The sequence below is a fragment of the Coturnix japonica genome, chromosome 8 (genome assembly GCF_054131305.1).
Source record: "Coturnix japonica strain WE chromosome 8, WE-NBRP24, whole genome shotgun sequence".
NCBI classification, from domain to species: Eukaryota; Metazoa; Chordata; class Aves; order Galliformes; family Phasianidae; genus Coturnix; species Coturnix japonica.
In genome coordinates, this window is record NC_140670.1 from 11,689,693 (window position 1) to 11,709,043 (window position 19,351).

At 38.6% G+C, this 19,351-nt stretch overlaps 1 protein-coding gene across 3 annotated transcripts in view; it reads left to right on the plus strand.

Moving 5' to 3' along the window:
• Positions 1-19,164, plus strand: part of ZCCHC24 (zinc finger CCHC-type containing 24) — a 99,301-nt gene extending 80,137 nt beyond the window's left edge. Inside the window, exons 3-4 of one of the 3 annotated variants that reach the window (XM_015866370.3) lie at positions 4,176-4,340; positions 13,707-19,164. In XM_015866370.3, coding sequence (XP_015721856.1) covers positions 4,176-4,340; positions 13,707-13,820 — 279 coding nt within the window. In that variant the 3' untranslated portion in view covers positions 13,821-19,164. Of the gene's footprint in view, positions 1-4,175; positions 4,341-12,672; positions 13,435-13,706 lie in introns of those variants that run through there. The other 2 variants (XM_085554175.1, XR_014948571.1) reach the window with 2 other exon arrangements.
• Positions 19,165-19,351: the final 187 nt, after the last annotated feature.

Below are 19,351 nucleotides of genomic sequence, written 5' to 3' on the forward strand. Positions count from 1 at the left end.
AAATACTCCATATGTCAAATTAGTCGTAGCACTTTCCTTTTATGACTGAACATTTGGAGTATCCTTTACCATTATCATTTTATGTTTCCCAGAATTGTCGGCAGAGCAATGTAAAATATGAGCGCTAGAAATACTTTAGAAATGCTGTCTCCTAGTTTTGCTGATTTAAAATTGAGTGTCAGAAAGCTCATGTTTCAAAATACAGCTCCAACCCTCACACTCCTGCAAATCACTTGGGAGAAGGCAGTGCATCAAGCTATTGTTTTCTGTTCTTGCTATTCTGCATCCTTATAAGCAGATACTTAGAATGTTCTTCTAGGAAGGGGACCCACCTACCAGTGTCATGCTGACTTCATTGTCCTCCTGCATTGTACATCTTTCAGCTGTGCAACACAAACCCAGGGGATGATGAAGGGAAGAAGAGTATTAAACAAACCGAACCTCTCCATTTCACTTTGAAGGAAGTCTCTGCAAGCTGTTGTTTATAATGAGTCTAGTTCTAAGCTGGACATGTGCAGATTTTGTTTTGTTTTGGTTTTTGCTGACTCTGCAAACTGATATTTGGAGAGAACTGTCTGGGGAAAGCAGAGTCCTTTATTATGGCCATCACTGCCAAGTGATTTGGCAGATTCCTCTATGGGATGCACAATCCAATAGGTTGTGTGAGAGCTCAGCTGGCCAGTTACCAACAGAAAAGTTCAACTTCAACAGTTTTAAAATCTTATTATAGCCAATTTGTGGTTTTGGCTGAAGAAAGGAGGAAGATGAAAAATAGAGGTAGCTGGGTGTCAGTAAAAGATGGAACACTGAAGTAATTTTCACTGCTGTGCCACAAAGAAAAAAAAATTGCTGGTTTTATACATTGGTTAAATCTCATTGAGGCAAGCTTTGCACCAGGTACATACTTAGTTAAAGCTGCAAAGATGCTACCATTTGTTCTGGCCTTTTTTTCTAGGAGATTAAGGTAATACATCTCTATCTAATAAGCATAAAGGCAAGACCTTTTTGTTTTTCTGGTTGCCGTGGACAGAGTGCCTCAGAAGGGCTTCCGCAAGATCTACTGTGCTTCCCAAATTTGAGGACAGACAGAATTCCCGCATTACTGAGACTGGCCCAAAACTGCCTTCGTTTTGTGCCTTGTTCCTATTTGCTCAATTCAGCAACGTTACTGGTGAAGCCACAGACACTAAGAAAACCTCTCAGGTCTAGAACTCTCAGACCATTTGTGTATCATTCAGGTTGTGCCTTCCACCAGAAACTGTGACATTTGTTTTGTTTGGACCTGAAGGGTAGGGGGAGTTGGAGGGTTATTTTCACTGCTTTCAATGATTCCAAATGACATTTCTTGCTAGAGAAAATTTGTTTGTTTGTTTGAGAATCTAAATTCCCTGTCAGGCATAGTCTGGGAATCTGAGGATATGAGAAAGAAAATAAAATTTGTTAGGGCAAAGTATAAACATCCATAAAACTGAATAGGGAAACACCTACGGAGAAGCTTGTAGTTTGCCAGCAAACTAATTAAAGTCACTGAATGAGGAGGAAGGTGTGACAGCTGAAACGTTAAAGTAAAAATAAACCAGAAGTTTAGTTAAGCAATTATAACAGGAAATTACCTCTGGGTTCCCTCTCCTGCCTACTTTTCCTGGTTCTGCTTCCCACTGACTGAGCAAGTCACAAAAGTGACTTCTAATCTGGCAAGCCTCCATTGCTGGTGTTCATCTATACACACAGAGGATATCACAGACTAGCACCTCCAGTGCCCTTTGATGAGTCTGGGAGGGCACAGCATCTCTGCTCCGTCTCTGCAACTATCTGCCTCAGCTGCAGAAACCTGTCCCTCCCATCCTGCATCCTGCCTGCAAAACATGGCTAGCTATTACCTGGGGAATCTGATGTTTTAACGCTGTTTATGGTTGGCATAGCATACTGCAGTGGGAGTGTTAAGTTCTAATACTGTTTATAAACATGTGTAGGACTTCTCAGACATGCTCTGTCTCCAAAGTCTATTGGAGACTATTGCTTTTGGAAATAACATGCTCAGTGACCTGTACTTTTTCTGAAAGGACTGCTTCTTAGTAGGGGTAATGAGGCTGCCTTCCCAGCTCTGACTGCAAGAAGAGTTTAAGTACTGTGTCGCTGAAACTGAGAATTGGAAACGACTCTCTTCCACTGTTCAATAGCATAGCCTCAGTCAAAACTACAAACAAAGCAATCCGTGACACCTCAGGAGGAGGGGAAACATCTCACAATCGTGAGAGCTCTCTGTACACTGGGCTCCTATTCAGTTCCATGAGAACTTGTAAATGAAGAGAGCATGTGGCTCCTTCTTACACTGACTTGAGCTGTGCAACAAATTCCTCAGAGGCAGTGCCAAATTAAGTGTCCTGAATAAGGATGGCTCCATAAATTGACATTTTCCTGCCCTACATTCAATTGCAATCTCCATCTTTATCAAGGCACACCATGGATTGGAGGATTAAACCCTGGATGCCTGCCAGCACTCATTTAGGCATGGAAGTCCAAATGTTTCCCACTATACTGAGCACTTTTTTGTGCCATACTACTGCATGTCTTAGCATCAGCTTCATCTTCACTATGAGCCAGAACACTTACATCAGGTCACGAAAAAATATTAGAAGTGTTTCTCTGTTTGTACTACCACATTTGATTTTTTGAAGAGTAATTATGCTGAAGAATAAGTGCGCGCACACACACACACACAAAAAGGCAGAAAATGTTGTTCACTGACACTGAAAAAAAAATAAAAAAAAATAAAAAAAAAAAAGTAAAAATAAAAATAAAAATAAAAATAAAAATAAAAATAGGCCCAGCATACCAGAGAAGGTTTGGGGTACCCCCTGCTTGCCTCCCATTTGCCAGGGTGCAGGATTCAGTGCTTGATGCTCTGTTCCCACGAGTTACACCGGAGGTAGCACAGTGAACACCACCAGCTATGGGACCTGGAGTCCCAGTGTGCCTGCCAAGCTCAGGTCTTCTGCCAACCACCTGCTTTTCCAAGCCGTGTTTTCACATAAAAAGCAATTTGGACCTACACACTGAGAAATCGTACAAGCTTCCAAAACAAAACAACCCCTTTCCCAACGTGATGGGCCATTTAACTTTTGTAAACTTAATCTGGGAACTTTAAAAAAAAAAACAACACAAAATGCCCCAGCAGCATGACATATGAACAAATAACAAAGCATCCTTTGATAGGTGATCGTACCATCCTGCCATAGCACAGGGGAAGTCTCTCCCTCTAGGCAACAATAAACAAAATAGAGTGAATATGTGGGCAGCATTTCAACATCTGCTAGAGTCTCTGGGAAAAGAGCTTCATGCATACAGCTCTTCTCAGGACAGCTGTATACAATACTCACCATCACCTTAAAGTATTAGCATTATTATGTATATTGTTACATTTCTGTTGAATACGACATGTTTTGATTGTTTCAGAAAAAATAAAAGCTATTTACGTAAGGTCACTGCCAACTCTAACAGCTTCCCTGGGTTAACAGGATTTCTTTAGGCAACATATAGTATTTTGACATCATGGCAGTTTATTACATTTGGAAATCCTTTCCTGTTTCCTTCAAAACAAAAGATCAGTGAAACACTGTTTACAGTGAGCAGAAATCCTAATGAAGTTCATGAAATTAATGATTTCCTTTAATCAAAATCATATCTTCCCTTCATGCTCAACCTCAGTTTGGCTGCTATGTATAGCAACACATACCTCTATACTTCTTACTTGCAAAGCTTTCTTACTGAAAGCTTCCCTTGGGGATGATACGGACCTAGCTACAAAAGCCTACTGATCTACTTCTCCAGATGCTATATATAATCACAACAATACTTTTTCAATATATGATTTGATTGTAATGAAATTCATATCAAAAATATTAATTGCAAAAAGTGCACAAAAAAATTCTAAATGCTGAGTTCAGTGCCAGAAGTGTTGCAAGTGCTCTTCAATTTTTGTGTACTTCTCAGAAGTACCTCTTTGAACTTAAACTTGAGATTCAACATACAAACTATTCATTAAGATGTGACCTTCATGCTGCCTGTTTCCAGTATCTTTTGCTCATAGTTTCCTACACAAAGACCTTGTTTTTCCGCTCTTTCTCTAATGTGCATTGATCACTCATTGCTGCTCATTTTTTGGGTTTTTTTAGGCTCGTCCCAAGGGTGAAGGTCTGACACCGTACCAGGGCAAGAAACGCTGCTTCGGTGAATATAAGTGCCCCAAATGCAAGAGAAAATGGATGAGTGGAAACTCCTGGGCTAACATGGGACAAGAGTGCATCAAGTGCCACATTAACGTTTATCCTCACAAACAGGTAGGAGAAGAATCAGCCTGGTGGCATACAGTCTTGGAACTTGGAACTCTCTTAAATTTGCAAAGCATGCCTATGACCTAAACAAGACTTGGCATGGACTACAGCATGCCACAGAATAAAATTAATATAATATTAAAATAGAAAACACAACCTTTCACAAATGAGCTGCTGTTCTCAGAGTCCAGGGGAAGTGAACTACCTCCAGCTTTGCAAAATCTGAATACCCTTTCAGTAACAGTACCTCCAAAACAAAATCTTGAGTCATCATTATCATAAAAACAGACTTTGTGGTCATATAACCTGAGATGGAGCCATTAGGTAATAGAGAGAACAAGTTCAGCAGCAGCAATAGGTCTCCTGATACTTCTGACTCCCTTCGTGTTTACACCAATTTGCTGTTTTATTGCACTGGTGTCAGTGAAGTTATTTCCAAAGCATAATTCTTTTGTTCATCCATTTACTAAGAATGGACTTGGATAGGGAGGTGTGGATTTGTAAATATGTAGCACTAGCAATAAAATAGAAATATTAAGAGGACTTTTACTTACCAAATAACTTAGTTAAACAGTAAAGCAAGGCAGCCTGTATAAAAAGACAGTTGTTCTTTTCCATAGTACTTGGTGGTGCCCGAGCTAGGAACTTCATACGAAAGTCTCTTAATAAGCCGAAACAGTCACATGTAAGTAGTAGTTCTAGTAAGAAATCCATATCTGCAATGCTGCCAGCCATAGCTTTCCCTCCTGCCCCCTGTAGAGTGCAGCTGTGTCTGTAATATCCTGCATTCCCAGCCCCCTGTATTTTTGAAACTTACAATGGGAAGACTCACAGTACAGTCAGTCTTCCCAGTGTACACAGTTCTGATGGGGTACAAACAATTCTTGCAAACCATCATCTAATACAGTGGTAGCTAATGGGAGACAGATCAATTGCTTAGACCAACTAAGCTCATACTCCTCATTTTATTGACAAACAAGACTACAGATTGATTTTGTTAAAGTTGGATTTTCATGCAGAAAATAATTTTTTGCAACTCCACAAAAATAAATAAATAAATAGATAGATAGCCAATATATACCACAACGTATGTAGAGCATCTCCCCTACAAGGAAAGTCTGAGCAAAGTGGTTCTGCTCAGCCTTGAGAAATGATGACTGAGAGCTGAACTTATTAACATTAATAAATATTGTAAGTGTGGGTGTCAAAGACACATGGCCAACCTCTTTTCAGCAGTCTATAAGGACAGGACAAGGGGAACTGACCATAAACTGGAACATAGGAAGTTCCACACCAATCTGTGAAGGAACTTCTTCACAGTAAGCACTGGAACAAACTGTCCAGGTGGGTTGTGGATTCTCCTTCTTTGGAGATATTCAAGACCTTCCTGGATGCCTACCTGTGCAGCTTGTTGTAGGAGGCCTGCTTTGAAGGAAGGTTGGACTCAGTGCTCTCTGGAGGTCTCTTCCAATCCCTACAATTCTTTTATGCTGTGAAAGCTTGCTTTGCATTGCCAGAAAGATACCATTGCAGGCTCTCTTCTAAAGAATCATTCTACAACCACAACTGCTACTGGAGCAACACCTACGACTTAATGCTGCTAATTTCAGTACAGTCAAAAGGGAGATACCTGTGAGTGCATCTGTCTTAAGCCACACAACAGTTTTCTTCAAGATGGCTGATACTGAGCAAATGCAAGAAGCATTATGGAAAAATTTAGGTGTGATTTTGCAGTATTGCTCTAAATTGTTGTGGATGAAATTAGCAGGAATTATTTTAAGAGTTTGGGAGGTGTAATTTGCTTCAGATGCAGTTCATCCAAGCTGAATTTTATCAATAAATAGAGCTCTGCATGGGTCAGGTTACTTGCTCCCCACTCATAACCCATGCTCAAATGACAGATGGATTATTTGGAAGTACTTGCAATAGGTGAAAAGGAAATCCCATTGGAAGACTTAGGTGACTCATTAGCCAGCTAAGTGCCTGTAAAATACAATAAACTTTCCCTGGGCTCATAAGGAACACTTCATACAATTTCATGTGATTTTGGGGAGAGGAAGTGTGTTAGTAAAAAAATAATCCTGAGTAATATTGTGATTTTATTATTATGAAAAGACAGTAGTACTGAAATTCACTGCAACAAGCAGCAATGGAGACAGAAACAAGCTTATTAACATTATCCCACTCAGGAAAATTTAATCAACTCTATTTCTTCCTTTTATACGTGTGCATATTCATCTAATTCTAAAGGCAAGTTTGGCTCAGTTTCTATGGTAACTCTGCATTTCCATATTCAGCTAAAATATCAGTCTATAATACCTAGTGCCTTGAAGCAATATAAATTAGAGTTTTTGAAATCTGACACGTCTGTGACAGAGAATTTGCTTTAGACTTGACGCAGTTAATTCACTCCTAGATGATATTTTTTTGTGGGGTTATTAATTCACTTAAATAACATAGGACTATTTCTGCTGTAGGATGAACTAATGGCCAAATTAATGAATACCGCTGTTCCTGGTGGACAGTTTAGATGATGAGATTGGCCCCTCCCTCACCCTTCTATCTCTAGGTTAACACCACTCTGATTCCAAATCTGAAACCAAGATCTTTAGATTATTCTGCTGACATATACCAGAGTTCTCATTCATGCACAGAGTTCCTACGCATTATGCTGAGCAAACATTTTTCTTCCCCTCTCAGTGCATCAGTGGAAGTTCTTAGTTAATTCTGTGCTCCTAATGACTTTATTATAAGGACTTCAACAGTACTTCCACATGTCTGGATCTTCCAATGAACATTTTTTTCAGCTTAATATAATAAAGACACTGTCTCTCCCTAGAAGCGGTTTTTACACTCAGTACCTGTACAGATAAAATTCCATTCAAGAAATAAATTGATACTGTTGTTCTGTAATGTCTGCTCTTTCACTGCAGTAACCATACTACATGATATTAGTATATACATATTTTTAATTTAAATTAACATAATCCAGATAAAATCCAGTCAGAAGTTTAACCTTCATTCTACTTAAGACAGTGTTACTTTTAGCAGAATAAATTATTTCTTCTCCAAAACAATCTGGGCAATTTACCCCTCTCTGCAATGTATTTTAACTCAGCATCCTTTTCTTACTCCTTACCCTACCATTTGGTAAACAACTTCTTTTTTTTTTTCTGTCTCCATCTGTTAAGTCACAATAATATCCTTACATTATTAGAAGAGGGCCATTTTGTTGGCAGATGCTAATCATTGTTATTTCCTCAACACTGACTAATCTTATGCTAAGTTACAAGAGCCTTCAGAATTACAAAAATTACCTAAGTGTAAACAGTCCAGACCACTTCTAAAAATATTCAGTTGTCACATTTCCCGGGTGAGGGCATATTACAGCATCTCCATTTCTGTACATGTGTATTGCATGAAAGAGTTGGCACAATGATTCTGTCATAAGAACTCCTACCAGGTCAGATCTACATCCTCCATTTCACACACCATCCTAGGCAGAAGAGAGTTCCCACAGAAGGTGTGGTCTAGGAGAAGACACAGCAACCATCTCCAAAGATACTTCCCCATCCTTCAGTGTTGCCAAATGAACACCTTTAAGTTTCTCCCCTATCTCATCCAGTAGACCAAAATCTGTATAGTCTATTCAGTAGCTGAATGGGCCACCATGTGGGTTTTTGTTTGTTTTTTTGTTTGTTTTTAATATCAACCCTGACTATTGGAGATCAGGATGCTTTTGTCCAATTTAGGAGAAAAAATATGAATTTTTTGTATTACTGATTGCTTGATATACTATTGTGAATTAGAAGCTCAGTCAATTCCCAGGCTTGCCCTTTTTCTAGTCATCATCTTCATCTCTTTATTTCATCTTACTCAGATGCTTTACCCCATCTGTGTCCTGTAGGGCTTGTTTATAGCGTATTCACAAGGGATAGTTTGAGCCTAAATTCCGTTTAACTGCAGATAAGAATATTCAATGGATACCTCTGGGGTAGCCATTCAAGAACATATGCTGGATCTGTGAATGGCTTCTACAGCTACGCTAAAATGTTGATTACCTATGCATACCTTTCACTAGATGGTCCCTGGAGATGAGAGCAGCAACACTTCCCTTCCACCTGCTCTTTGTTCCTGGAGGCTTTTTCCTGGAGTTAAAAGAGCCTATGCCAATTCCCCACAAGGAAAGCCTCTTCAGCTCTGTTCTCTTATTCCACATACCCTATCTGTGAGAATGAGCTTTTAATCTCTCTGCGGCAGGAAAAGTCTCCTCAGCAATTTTACAGCTGTGTATATACTTCGGAGTGCTCTATAAATACAGTTCTAAATCTTTGTGTTTGAGAGGGATGGCAGAGCATGCATAACAAGTAGTAACAAAACAGCCTGACTTGCACCTCTGCTGCCTCAATACCAACTAATTAAGAGTGGAAAAAACAGGTGGCTTTCACACCTGAGCTGCAAAACTGCTCCAGCTGTTTCTAGAAAACTGCATGCATTTTTGTTTTCATGACTAAGTTCCTGGTGGAAATACTTACAGGAATTCCCAAGACTTTGAGGCCTGTTGAGTTCAAGCTTTGCTGAGAAACAGGAGAGCAAAGAACTGCCCAGACCAAGTTACTGGATTCCTCTTTCGAAAGAGATTTCCTGCCTAGTCACATTATCTACACTAAACAAGCAAAACAAAGAAGAAAAAAAAAAACAACAAAGCTTCAGATGGAACTTAATTCTACTTATTATTTCAAGAAATTTGAGTTCCATAGTTGTTTGTTCTCCTCATTGTATTGCTCCACCATGGAGCCAGTCCTTTTAACCTTTTACCAGTGTTCTTGGCAATGTATCAGCCCAGACGCCAAGCTCTGAATTTTCATTTTCTTCCCCTGACCGCTCTAGCAGCAGCATCTGTGCCTGTTTCCTGGCTGGCCTCTTATCAAGGTTTCTCCTCTGACTTTGTGGCTGACTGCAGGGCTGTTTGTGATGACAGCTGTTGCACTGGTGTAGAACCAGCCATCTGGTGACTGACTTGTCCTCTTGGACATGACTTACTTCCAGCTGTCAGGAATTTATCACTAGACTGAAAATAATTTGGTATGTAAATACATTCTTCATGTTATCCAAGCTATTACTTCCACAGGCAATGCAGTGATTCCATCATAATTCCCCTATCCAGGTGCAGTTTTTCTTCCCTCAGCTTGGGGAGGAATGGCTCTGATCACTCTGAAGCCCAACACACAAGTGAGCAGATTGAGGCCTGCAAGCATGATCTCTCCTGTTTGGATTTAATCCCTCTCCAGCAGCTGGAGAGGAATCATTGCATTTCTACCCTTGTGTGCCCCAGCAGTGAGAAAACAGGTCATCCCAGACTGCTGCTCCTCTGAACCTCAGGGAGATTTCTGCTTTTCAGCTCAGGTGGCTCTCTTTCATTCCTATCTGGCCTGTTCCAGAGGCATGCTGCTGACAGCAGCTGCCTGCTCTTGCATCTTCATGCCATGGATCTGCAGCCTTCTCAGCACAGTCTTTTTGTTCCACAGCCACAACTGAAGGCCTTGTTCATGCCATACCAGCAGGAAAGCAGAGCTCTGCCACACAAGAAAACATACTGCATTTAATCCTTTCCCCCAGCACATAATTTTTTATTGTACTAAAAACGTACAAGTTCTTGATAGTTTTTGTGCTTTGAGAGAAGCATAGGAACTAAGGATCCTGAAGACTTGCCCCTTATCAGTACCCTGCCACCTGTAACTGTAGAATCAACTCTTAAATACATCTAACTTGTCATCTACTTATCTCATTTGCTCCATTAAGATCAGAGGTGATGAGTCCAGAAATTTACTTATACTTGTTTTCTTATGCTTAAATTTTGATATGATTTGTATACATGTGATACAATCAAACTGTTCCACTCTAAAGTGGAAAAAAAAAAAATCAATCTTCTAAATAGAAAAAAAAAGCACCCATTTTGCTTCCACTAAGAATAATTTCCCTCAAAGATGTCCTTGTGATGTTTCCACTAACATCTAAGACTTTATATATACGAGTCATTTTGACTATGCTTTTTTCTTTATTTTGAAAAAAGGATTTATGGAATACAGAGTTCAATCAGTACACACAGACTGGGGAAGCATTACTTCACAGTCTAAAGTTAATTTGCAAGACAGAAATTGCTGTATCAGTTTAAATTTAGTTCAGTTTTATTCACCTTGGGCAATGGGCATTAGTCCCTGCCATCAAATGCCTTCCTGGTGCAACTGCAGAAGGTCATTTCCAGCCATCAACAACCAAAGAGTGTTAAATAAAAAGATGTAAAAGCTCAGGACATCAAGAAATGCCCTTCCCCATAGTATTTACAGAAAGTAGACCATCAAATCCTGTTTACTTGCATTTAAATAACAAACAAACAAAATATTAAATTCTCCATTTAACAGAAGAAAGAATACCTTTCCCAGAGAAATATAGCAGGATTTTCTGCTCTTTTACAGGCTGCTATTTCTAAGGAAAGGCACTGTCCTTCAGCTTCAGCCAAGCAGCCTGTTCTCTTCCCAGGCCTGCTCCAAGTGCACTGCACCTCCCTGCTATTAGGCTCCCAGAGGAGCAGAACTGGAGGATTAGAGCCTCCTTAGCTGCATGGATCATTGAGACGGCTCCCCAAGTTACCCCATGGTGTGCAGCAGCACAACCCTTCAGCAGCCTCCACCCTCCAAAGCTGGTGAGAATGGTCCTGAGTCAGCTTCAACTGTCTGTACCAATGAAATCTCACTTCATCACCTGCAGACCTTCAGCTATCTAATGTCCTGCCATTTTAGAATAGCATTAAAGTTGCAACTCTGTAAGGTTACTGTCTCAAAGGCCTCCACAAGGTTAGAACATTAGCAGCAAGAACTGAAGGATAACAGCTGCAGCACTTGCAGGGATTTTTACCTTGCAGGAAACACACAGAAATAAACTGGAGCTTCATTTTAGGCACAAACTTTGCAAGCCTAGCCCCGTTTTGAGGCTTCAGCCCTCAGCAGAAGCAGAACCCAGGCCTAGGCTCAGCTCAGCTCCTTCCAGCCGACCCTTGGAAACCCAGTTTCCTGCCTTGTAACCCCTCTCTCCCCAGCCTCTGTGTCATAACACACTAGTAACAATAACATCTCTGAAATGGAAATGCTTTGCAGGCCAAAAAGCTGAGCTCAATCAACGCAGGGGGAAAGCAAACCACGGAGAGCTATTGTTTCTGAAAACAGTCCAAAAACTCTTGGCGCTTCAAGACATTCCCAATGTCCTTTGCACTATTTCCAGGAAAAATGATTCCCAAGGCCATGTGTATTAAAAAAATCTGGCTTATATCAATAAACATGATAACTGCTGTATTTTTTTTTCTCTTTAATCAGAACACAGCTAGCATGTAGAAGCAATCAGAGCTGAGTCAAATAGACTGTTTTAAGTGCAACATTTCAAAGCTCTAAAATTATCCATTATGGAGAATAAATTAAATCTTGGAGCTCCTAAACCTGGACATCATCTTTGAGGGAGATTTATGTAATGCAAACTGTTAAAGAAAATTTATGGGCAGATGTTGGTGGAATAGGCTGTAAAAGAGGCATAAAGGCAGCTTTTCTGGCCCAACAAGCTTATTCAACTATTCTCTGCTGTGTCAGAAGCCCAGAATGCACCAGCATTTGATTTGTAGTCTCAAAATCAAGACTGACAGTTCTGATCCAAAATCTTCCTTCCTCATCTGCAACAAATACAGGTCCAAGCACCCCTTATCCAATAGAGGAAAAGCAACCTGCAATTAAACTGTAAATAAATTTAAACTCAGAAATTCACATAGAATTTAAATAAATAGATTTAAATTAAATAGATTTAAACTCAGAAATTCACACCGTGGGTAGGAATGCTGAACTGGTAACAAGACATTGGCAATCACTATTGAATTGCTCCCATACATTTTTTCTACTAGCTACGCAACATAACAAACAAGTGTTGTACTTATAATTCAATACAACTGATCACAGCAAGAACTTGCAGACAACCTCTTTTAGGAAAAGTGTACATCTTTCCTTGCTGTAAACACTGAAAGCTGGGAAACCCCTCCATTCCACAGAGTGTGAGCAGCTCATACAGCATAACATTGCGAGAGAAAAAAAGAGTTTCAAAAGGCTAAATACTGCTTATTCACTGGGACTCAAATGGATGGGTTTGACATGTAGAATTTAAAAATCAATAAATATCCAGGAAACTCAGAGGACCAGGTATACTTCAAGGTTTTAAAGATGAAGATAGGTCTGTAGTATTTAGGAAAGGTATGAAAACGGTCATAATTTTATCCTTTTTTTCATCCTTTCTTTGTTACAAGAAAGATAAGCAGTAGTCTGCTATCCCTGTAAGAACAGTGAGAAGTTTATGGCTTATTCTGAGATTTCACATCATGCACTGTCTCTACCACAGTCCCACAGAACTTCCACCGTCGTCATCTTGGTAAGGCATTGAGCATTTAAATCATATTTCAGGTACATTACAAGAAAGCTGAGAAATGATGTTATGATATTTTGTTAGTATAAACCAAACTGTGCACATCAGTGTTATGTTCTACCTCATAGCTCTTTCACCTCTGTTGATTAGATTTTCCAAACAGCAATGTCCCTACTACAATACTTAATATTTTTCCAGTGATTGCAAAACTTCTAACATGTCATAGAAAATTAAAGAGCAAGGATTACTAAACTGAGAGCAGCTTTGTTCCTTTGTGCAGTTAAATATACTGCCAGCCCTGTGATTCCACAAGTGTTCTTAAACAATATATCCAATCTATCAGGTTGAGAACAGAGGTTGTGTTTCTGGTTCTTCATTGTTTGGGTTTTTTTTTGTTGTTGTTTATCCTTGTTTTTATTAATAGCTTTGCAGCTGCTCTACTTAAAAAAAACAACATCAGCCTCATAAATATTGATTGAGACCTTGCTAACCTATGTGATATCTGTGCATAGATAAGACAGTTTTCCTGCAGCAGCAGCTAATCGCTGTGTTGTTAACCCTTCCGGCATTCTGGGCAGTGGGATACCCGTGCTTGAGGTGCTAATGCTTTTTGGGACATCTCAGTTAATGGAGCCAAGGGAATAAATTACTGCGCAACCACATAAACATACTCCCCATTTCATTAGTTTATCTACAGCAAGGTAAATAGCACCTTTATGAGGCACAACATTCTAGATTGTGAGGCCACTTCATGCCACTATGAAGCCAAGAGTCGAAAACATTTTGTCTCCTCAGGACAGTTGGACTTTTGTAACTGCAAGCTGGGTTGAGCATAAAAATACGTCCAGCACATGTACTAAAGATTAAAAACAGTGACAAAAGCCTTGAATCAACTTCTGTTCCCACCCTTCTCTGCAGAGACCCCTGGAAAAGCCGGATGGCCTGGACGTTTCAGACCAGAGCAAAGAACATCCCCAGCACCTGTGTGAGAAGTGCAAAGTTTTGGGCTACTACTGCCGCCGTGTGCAATAAGCCTTCCAAGTGGCCTCTTCCCGTCCACCTCATCCTGAAAGATCCTCTGACAGCACACGATCAAGAGCAACATAACACTTCAAGATAAAAGCTAAAATAATTGCCAATATTGCCTTTCTTTAAACTAACAGTATGCCTTACCATTAACAGAATGTAACATTTCTCCTGTGTACGCACACACATGCAACAGGTATTTACAGGACTATGGTGAATTTGTATACACACATATATATGTAAGCTTACATATATATATGTACACATGTACAAGCATTACTGATAGTGTTCACAACAGAACCGCAGTTGCAGGTTCTGCTGATTGTTTACACAGACCCTATATCATGTTCAGGTGAAATGAAGTACTATTCTTTAGACAAGACATAACATTCACAAGGACTGTATGTGATAAATGGGTTTTGCAGAGGTTAAATAACTGTGGGGCCACTGACTAAAAGCACTCACCCACAATATGAATATTATTCCTATTATATGACAAGACAAAGGAAGATTAAACAAGCCATAGCATAAAAGAAGGAAAATAATTGTTTTTCCAGTTTTAGAAAGTCTGAGAGTTTTGTGTTGCTGCTTTCTTGGACTTTTCTATTTGTTAGCATTACTTAGGCAGAGCTTAGGCAAAATAAGTTTTTTGCAGGATGTGGCAAAAAAAAGTGAAAAATTGTTTGAGGGTGTAGTTGTACAGAAAGGGAACCCATAGCATCGGGAAGGATTCCAAGAGGTTTTTGGAGGAGATATAATTGGCTTGCTTGTGTGACTAACAGATCCTTCTCTTGTCATATAATTCTGCTACAACAGGTTTTGCATGTGTATGCGCTATTCATTAGGCTGCAAGCACACTAAATTTACTGTGAATGAAGGGGGATAAGAATACTTAAAATTGTCCTCCAAATCCGTAATTGAATGATTAGCCAAACTTACTATTTATAATACTTTTAAAGCCACTTTCTGGAAATATTTTTAATGTCCTGTTTTCTACTGTAGGAATTTGTTATAATGTAAAACGTTTTAGCCATAAAGTGTTATGAGGTATGAAGAACACTCTATATAATCTTCCCACTTCCCTGTCTTCCTGAAACACCTATTTACCTTAGGAGAAATGTAGGAGTTATATTTGGTTGTCCCATTTCAGGTGGAACTTTGGGCAGGGTAATCCTGTTGCGAAGTAGTATCTCATCAGGGATGAGCTGAAAGTACCTCGAGACAGTATCCTGTTTATGTGTCTGTATAAGAATACATCAGCATAAGGACAAAACAAGAAATTCACTTGCATTATTCACTGAGAAAACTTACAGGGATAACGGTTTGTGTGTTTTTAGGTTTGGGTTTAAAAAAAAAAATCAACAATTTCTATTCTTGTGAGGTTTCCTTTAGAGATTGATTTGTGGGAATACTTAGTGGAAATATTTAAAATCCTAAATAACTTGTTGTGAATTAAATCTGTTTCGAGGATTAATTCTATAGTGCTAATACAGAGAGAGTTTTGTGCCAAGTAATACCAAAATGTAACCAGTACGTGCAGTCAAGCTCTTGTAAAGTGAACTGAAATCTCAGCGAGCATTCCTCTAGGAAATGTAAAGGTCTTTACAAATTTGTTCTAAGGTGAAACTTTGACCATTTCTCTGCTTTTCTCTAAACAGGGCAGAATTATTTCTGCTTATTCTGGTGGTAGGGTGATGTACATATCTCACAAACTGCATTATTTATGTGTAGTCCAAGTGACAAAGCCCACTGGTCAGTCTGATGAAAAAACCTTGGGATTTATTGATTCTGACCATGACTCTTGCATTGGCTCCCTGACTGTGGGCAAGTCATGAAGTCCTTTTTGGACTTCACTTCCCCCAGCTGCAAAAGGGGGATAGTCATACTTCAGCACACCTACCTCACAGCAGTGTTGTGAGGCATACTCAGTATCTATTAGCATTTTGACATCACTGGATGAAAAATGCTATGTAATTCTAAAATCTTAAAGAAATTTAATCACTTTGAAACTAGTTTTGCCAAGATGGTAATTCTATAAACTAAAAGAGCTGAAGAATAATATTATTGAATGTTAACACTAATAAGAGATTTCAGTGACGTCAGTCAAGATATACAGTTTTAGCTTTTTCAAATAGAAATGCATTCTTTTGCACAGACTCAGAAAAAAGTACCTTAGAGAGAAAAACAAAGATTCTAATTTGCCCATAAGAGAATAAAATATACAGGTGATTTTGAGGGTGGATTTTAAAGCTTGACCTCCAGTTGTCATTCTTGATAATTAATTTCAGGCACGCATGCTTTTACAGAAAGAATCACAGATTCAACCAGATCTGTTTTTTTGTTTTAGGTTTTTTTTTTTCCTTTTGAGCACTTAACAGAACACGAACAAAGATATCCTTGGTGCTTCATATCCAACTAAAGGATAAGTAGATGAACTCCATCAGGTGAAAATCAGAGAATTATTTTTCTCCCTCAAACTCTAACACTGCTACCAAGCATTTTTTAATTTTTAAATAATTCCTGTCTTTTGATAACCACTAAAACTTGGTATAGCTACATCAATATATAGCATACCAGCAGATATCAAAGGCCATCTGCCAATGCCACAATATGCAATCATCGCTATTCTTATGACAGTGCTCTCTTAAAAATCGTTTGTCCAGAGTCAGTGTTTCATGGCGGCACTTTCAGATTTTATTTTGAAATAAAATTCCTAAAAGTGTATGCGATCAGCTTCAACATACTTAATATCTCTCCATGTAGAGTAACGATTCTTAAAAGTAGAGCTAAAAGAGTTCAATTTTTATACCACATTTTTCCAGGTAGCAGACAAAGTATGTAAGAAATATTAAGCATTTCTAAAGTAATGAGGAGGAAAATAGATTTTCCCCTGCACTTACACTGGGGAAGAACAGATAAAAAAATGTGAGAAGCTATAAGCTAGGCACTGTCCTACTTCATCCTGCCTTACTTGGACTACAGCCCGCTGGGGCTGGAAGCAGTGTGCTGATCTCACTGTCTCTGCTGAAGCTGAGAGGCGTGGCGTAGGGCAGGAGAGCACTGGGAACCCAGACAGGACACCCTTGTCCTTGTGTCTGCAGGGCTCAACTCACACATCCCCTAGAATGCAGGGCAACCCTGTTTTTCTTGTCCTGCTCAGGGCTGAAAAACTTCCTCTCTCTAGCAAGCTGGTGGCTGAGGAAGCACAACTGGGGTTCCTCCGTTCCTCCTGCCAAGGTTTGCTCATAGGACTGTAGCATCTATGATCTAGTGCTAGGCATCTGCGCCATGCTCTTCTGCATGCTTGGTGTCTTGCTGGAAAAGCATGGGTTTAAGAACTATACAATAGCTTGTGGTTATTGGCACAGAAGAAAAACATCTGAATTTTGATTTCACATCAAACTCCTTCCAAAATGAAAAAATACAACCCTAAAAGTCTCACTTTGACTGGGAAGAGGATGAGTTTTTTACCACTTGTATTTTTAGGAATACTTTCTGCTGTTCTCTTTAAATATTTCTACATTTAATCCATTAGTAAGTATTCCTTAAAGGGATTTTCAAGCAGCTATCAGTAACAAAGCAGTTACAGTAAAGAATTTAAATCAGTGCAGATCTCCCTAAATAGAGTATTCTCAGGGACGTACCTGAAATAAATTTCTTTCTCTGCCTTTATTTGTCAAGCCTGGTTTTAAACCTCATAAGATGCTTGCCATTATTTGCCTTCCTACAGATCCATAGGTCCATCCAGCATGCAGCAGTTTTTTGGGCATGATCTCCTTCCCTTTTCCTCCTCTTTTGGACTATTTTTGATTCATTTGTTTCATTAAAAAAAAAAAAATCTCATTGTTTTTCTAGTTGGTCTGAACATTTCATACAGAATTTGTCTTTGGCATTGGCCCTGCACTGGAGAAAATTATTGGGAGTCCAAAATAAGTAGTGCAGTCTTTTAGTTGTTTTAAATTGATGCAGCTCCACTGAACTTGTTACAAATACTTCCTTTAATGAAAGAGAAAGAAAGGATGCCCCCCTTTTAGCCAGTTTCTACTGCTGCTACCACAGACATAAAATGATGCCACACAAGAAAAATTTGAGGCCTTTCTGTCTCAAAGTTGCCTCTTAATTTCAAATAAATACACAGAGTATATATTATTTCTGAAAATAAGTGTATTTTAAATTCCCCATTATATGGGACAAAATTTATAAACTAAAAATGTGAATTTACATATGTCTGAGAGAAGTCTTTAATCAAGAAGCGCTCTCTGTATTTTACCTTATGTATAACATGAAATTTAGATCAAACATGGGTTGCATACCCGAGAAGATCTAGCCAATATTTCCCAAACAAAACTACTTCTAAAATATTAAGAATCTTTTGGAAACGTTAGTATTCATAGATTAGTTCACTATGTCCTGCAGTCAGATGGAATATCCTTATCTCTTTCTCTAGTGTGAATGCTAAGACTGATTCACTGAATAGATTGCAATGATTTTAAAAAAACATGTTTATGATTGAAGCAAATTGATGTACATTCTCCATTTGCTTTGCCAACGTTTTAAAATGTAATGGAACTATCACCATACAAAACCATCCTCTAAGTTATCACTCTACTCCTGATCAGGCTGCATCAAATCTCTTTCCTGTCCACAGAACCACTGCTGTCCGTTAACATTGCTATTTTGCTGAAGTGCTCAGAGGGCTGATCAAGATCTTAGACATAGGGATGATGGTTTGTGTTTCTAGGATGAATTTCAAAGGGACAATCGTGTGCAGTTACTAGCTATAGATGATTGATATAAATGTTTACCCTGTATGAAGTATTTTACAGTTTTACTTGCAGATGTGTATTTATCTTGAGTTATACTTGACATAGAGTTTCTTTCAATTTTTTTTTTTTAATACTATGTGTGTATTTTGGAAACCTTTTTAGATGTTAAAATTTTTGAATGGTTACAAATATTTCTTGTAATACTGAATCATTATCTTATCTGGAAACTCTTTGCAGTAACTTTTTTGTATATATTTGAGGGCCTTTTTAAAAAAAGTATTGTTTGTTCTTTGGGAAAAAGTTTTTACAGCTTGGAAGCTTTCAGAAGGGCCTTCCTCTCAACTAGGATACTAACAGAGGTAAAAGTTTTCTTAAGTATTTTGCAGAACTAGGGATGTATCCTCAAGAAAATATTTATGGAAGTAATTTACTTTTTTTTTTTTTTTTTTTTTTTACATTGCTTTTGTCTGTATAAAGTATGCAACAGAACTACATTAAGAAGGAAATATTGTCTACATAAAATATTATATGAAAGTTGGTACATAATTCTGACAAAAAAGAAAAAAAAACTTGCAATTCTTTAAGCCATATTGTTTTTGTTATCCTTGGATGAAAATATCAGTATTAAGTAACCAATATATTATTCAAGTGCTTTGACTTATATGAAAATGCTTATACATTTTATTTATGTGTATCTGGGGAAGGATTGCTAGGAAAAGCTATCACTAGATGTGTAGCAAGCGAGAGCAAATAATAGTATAGTGTCACTTT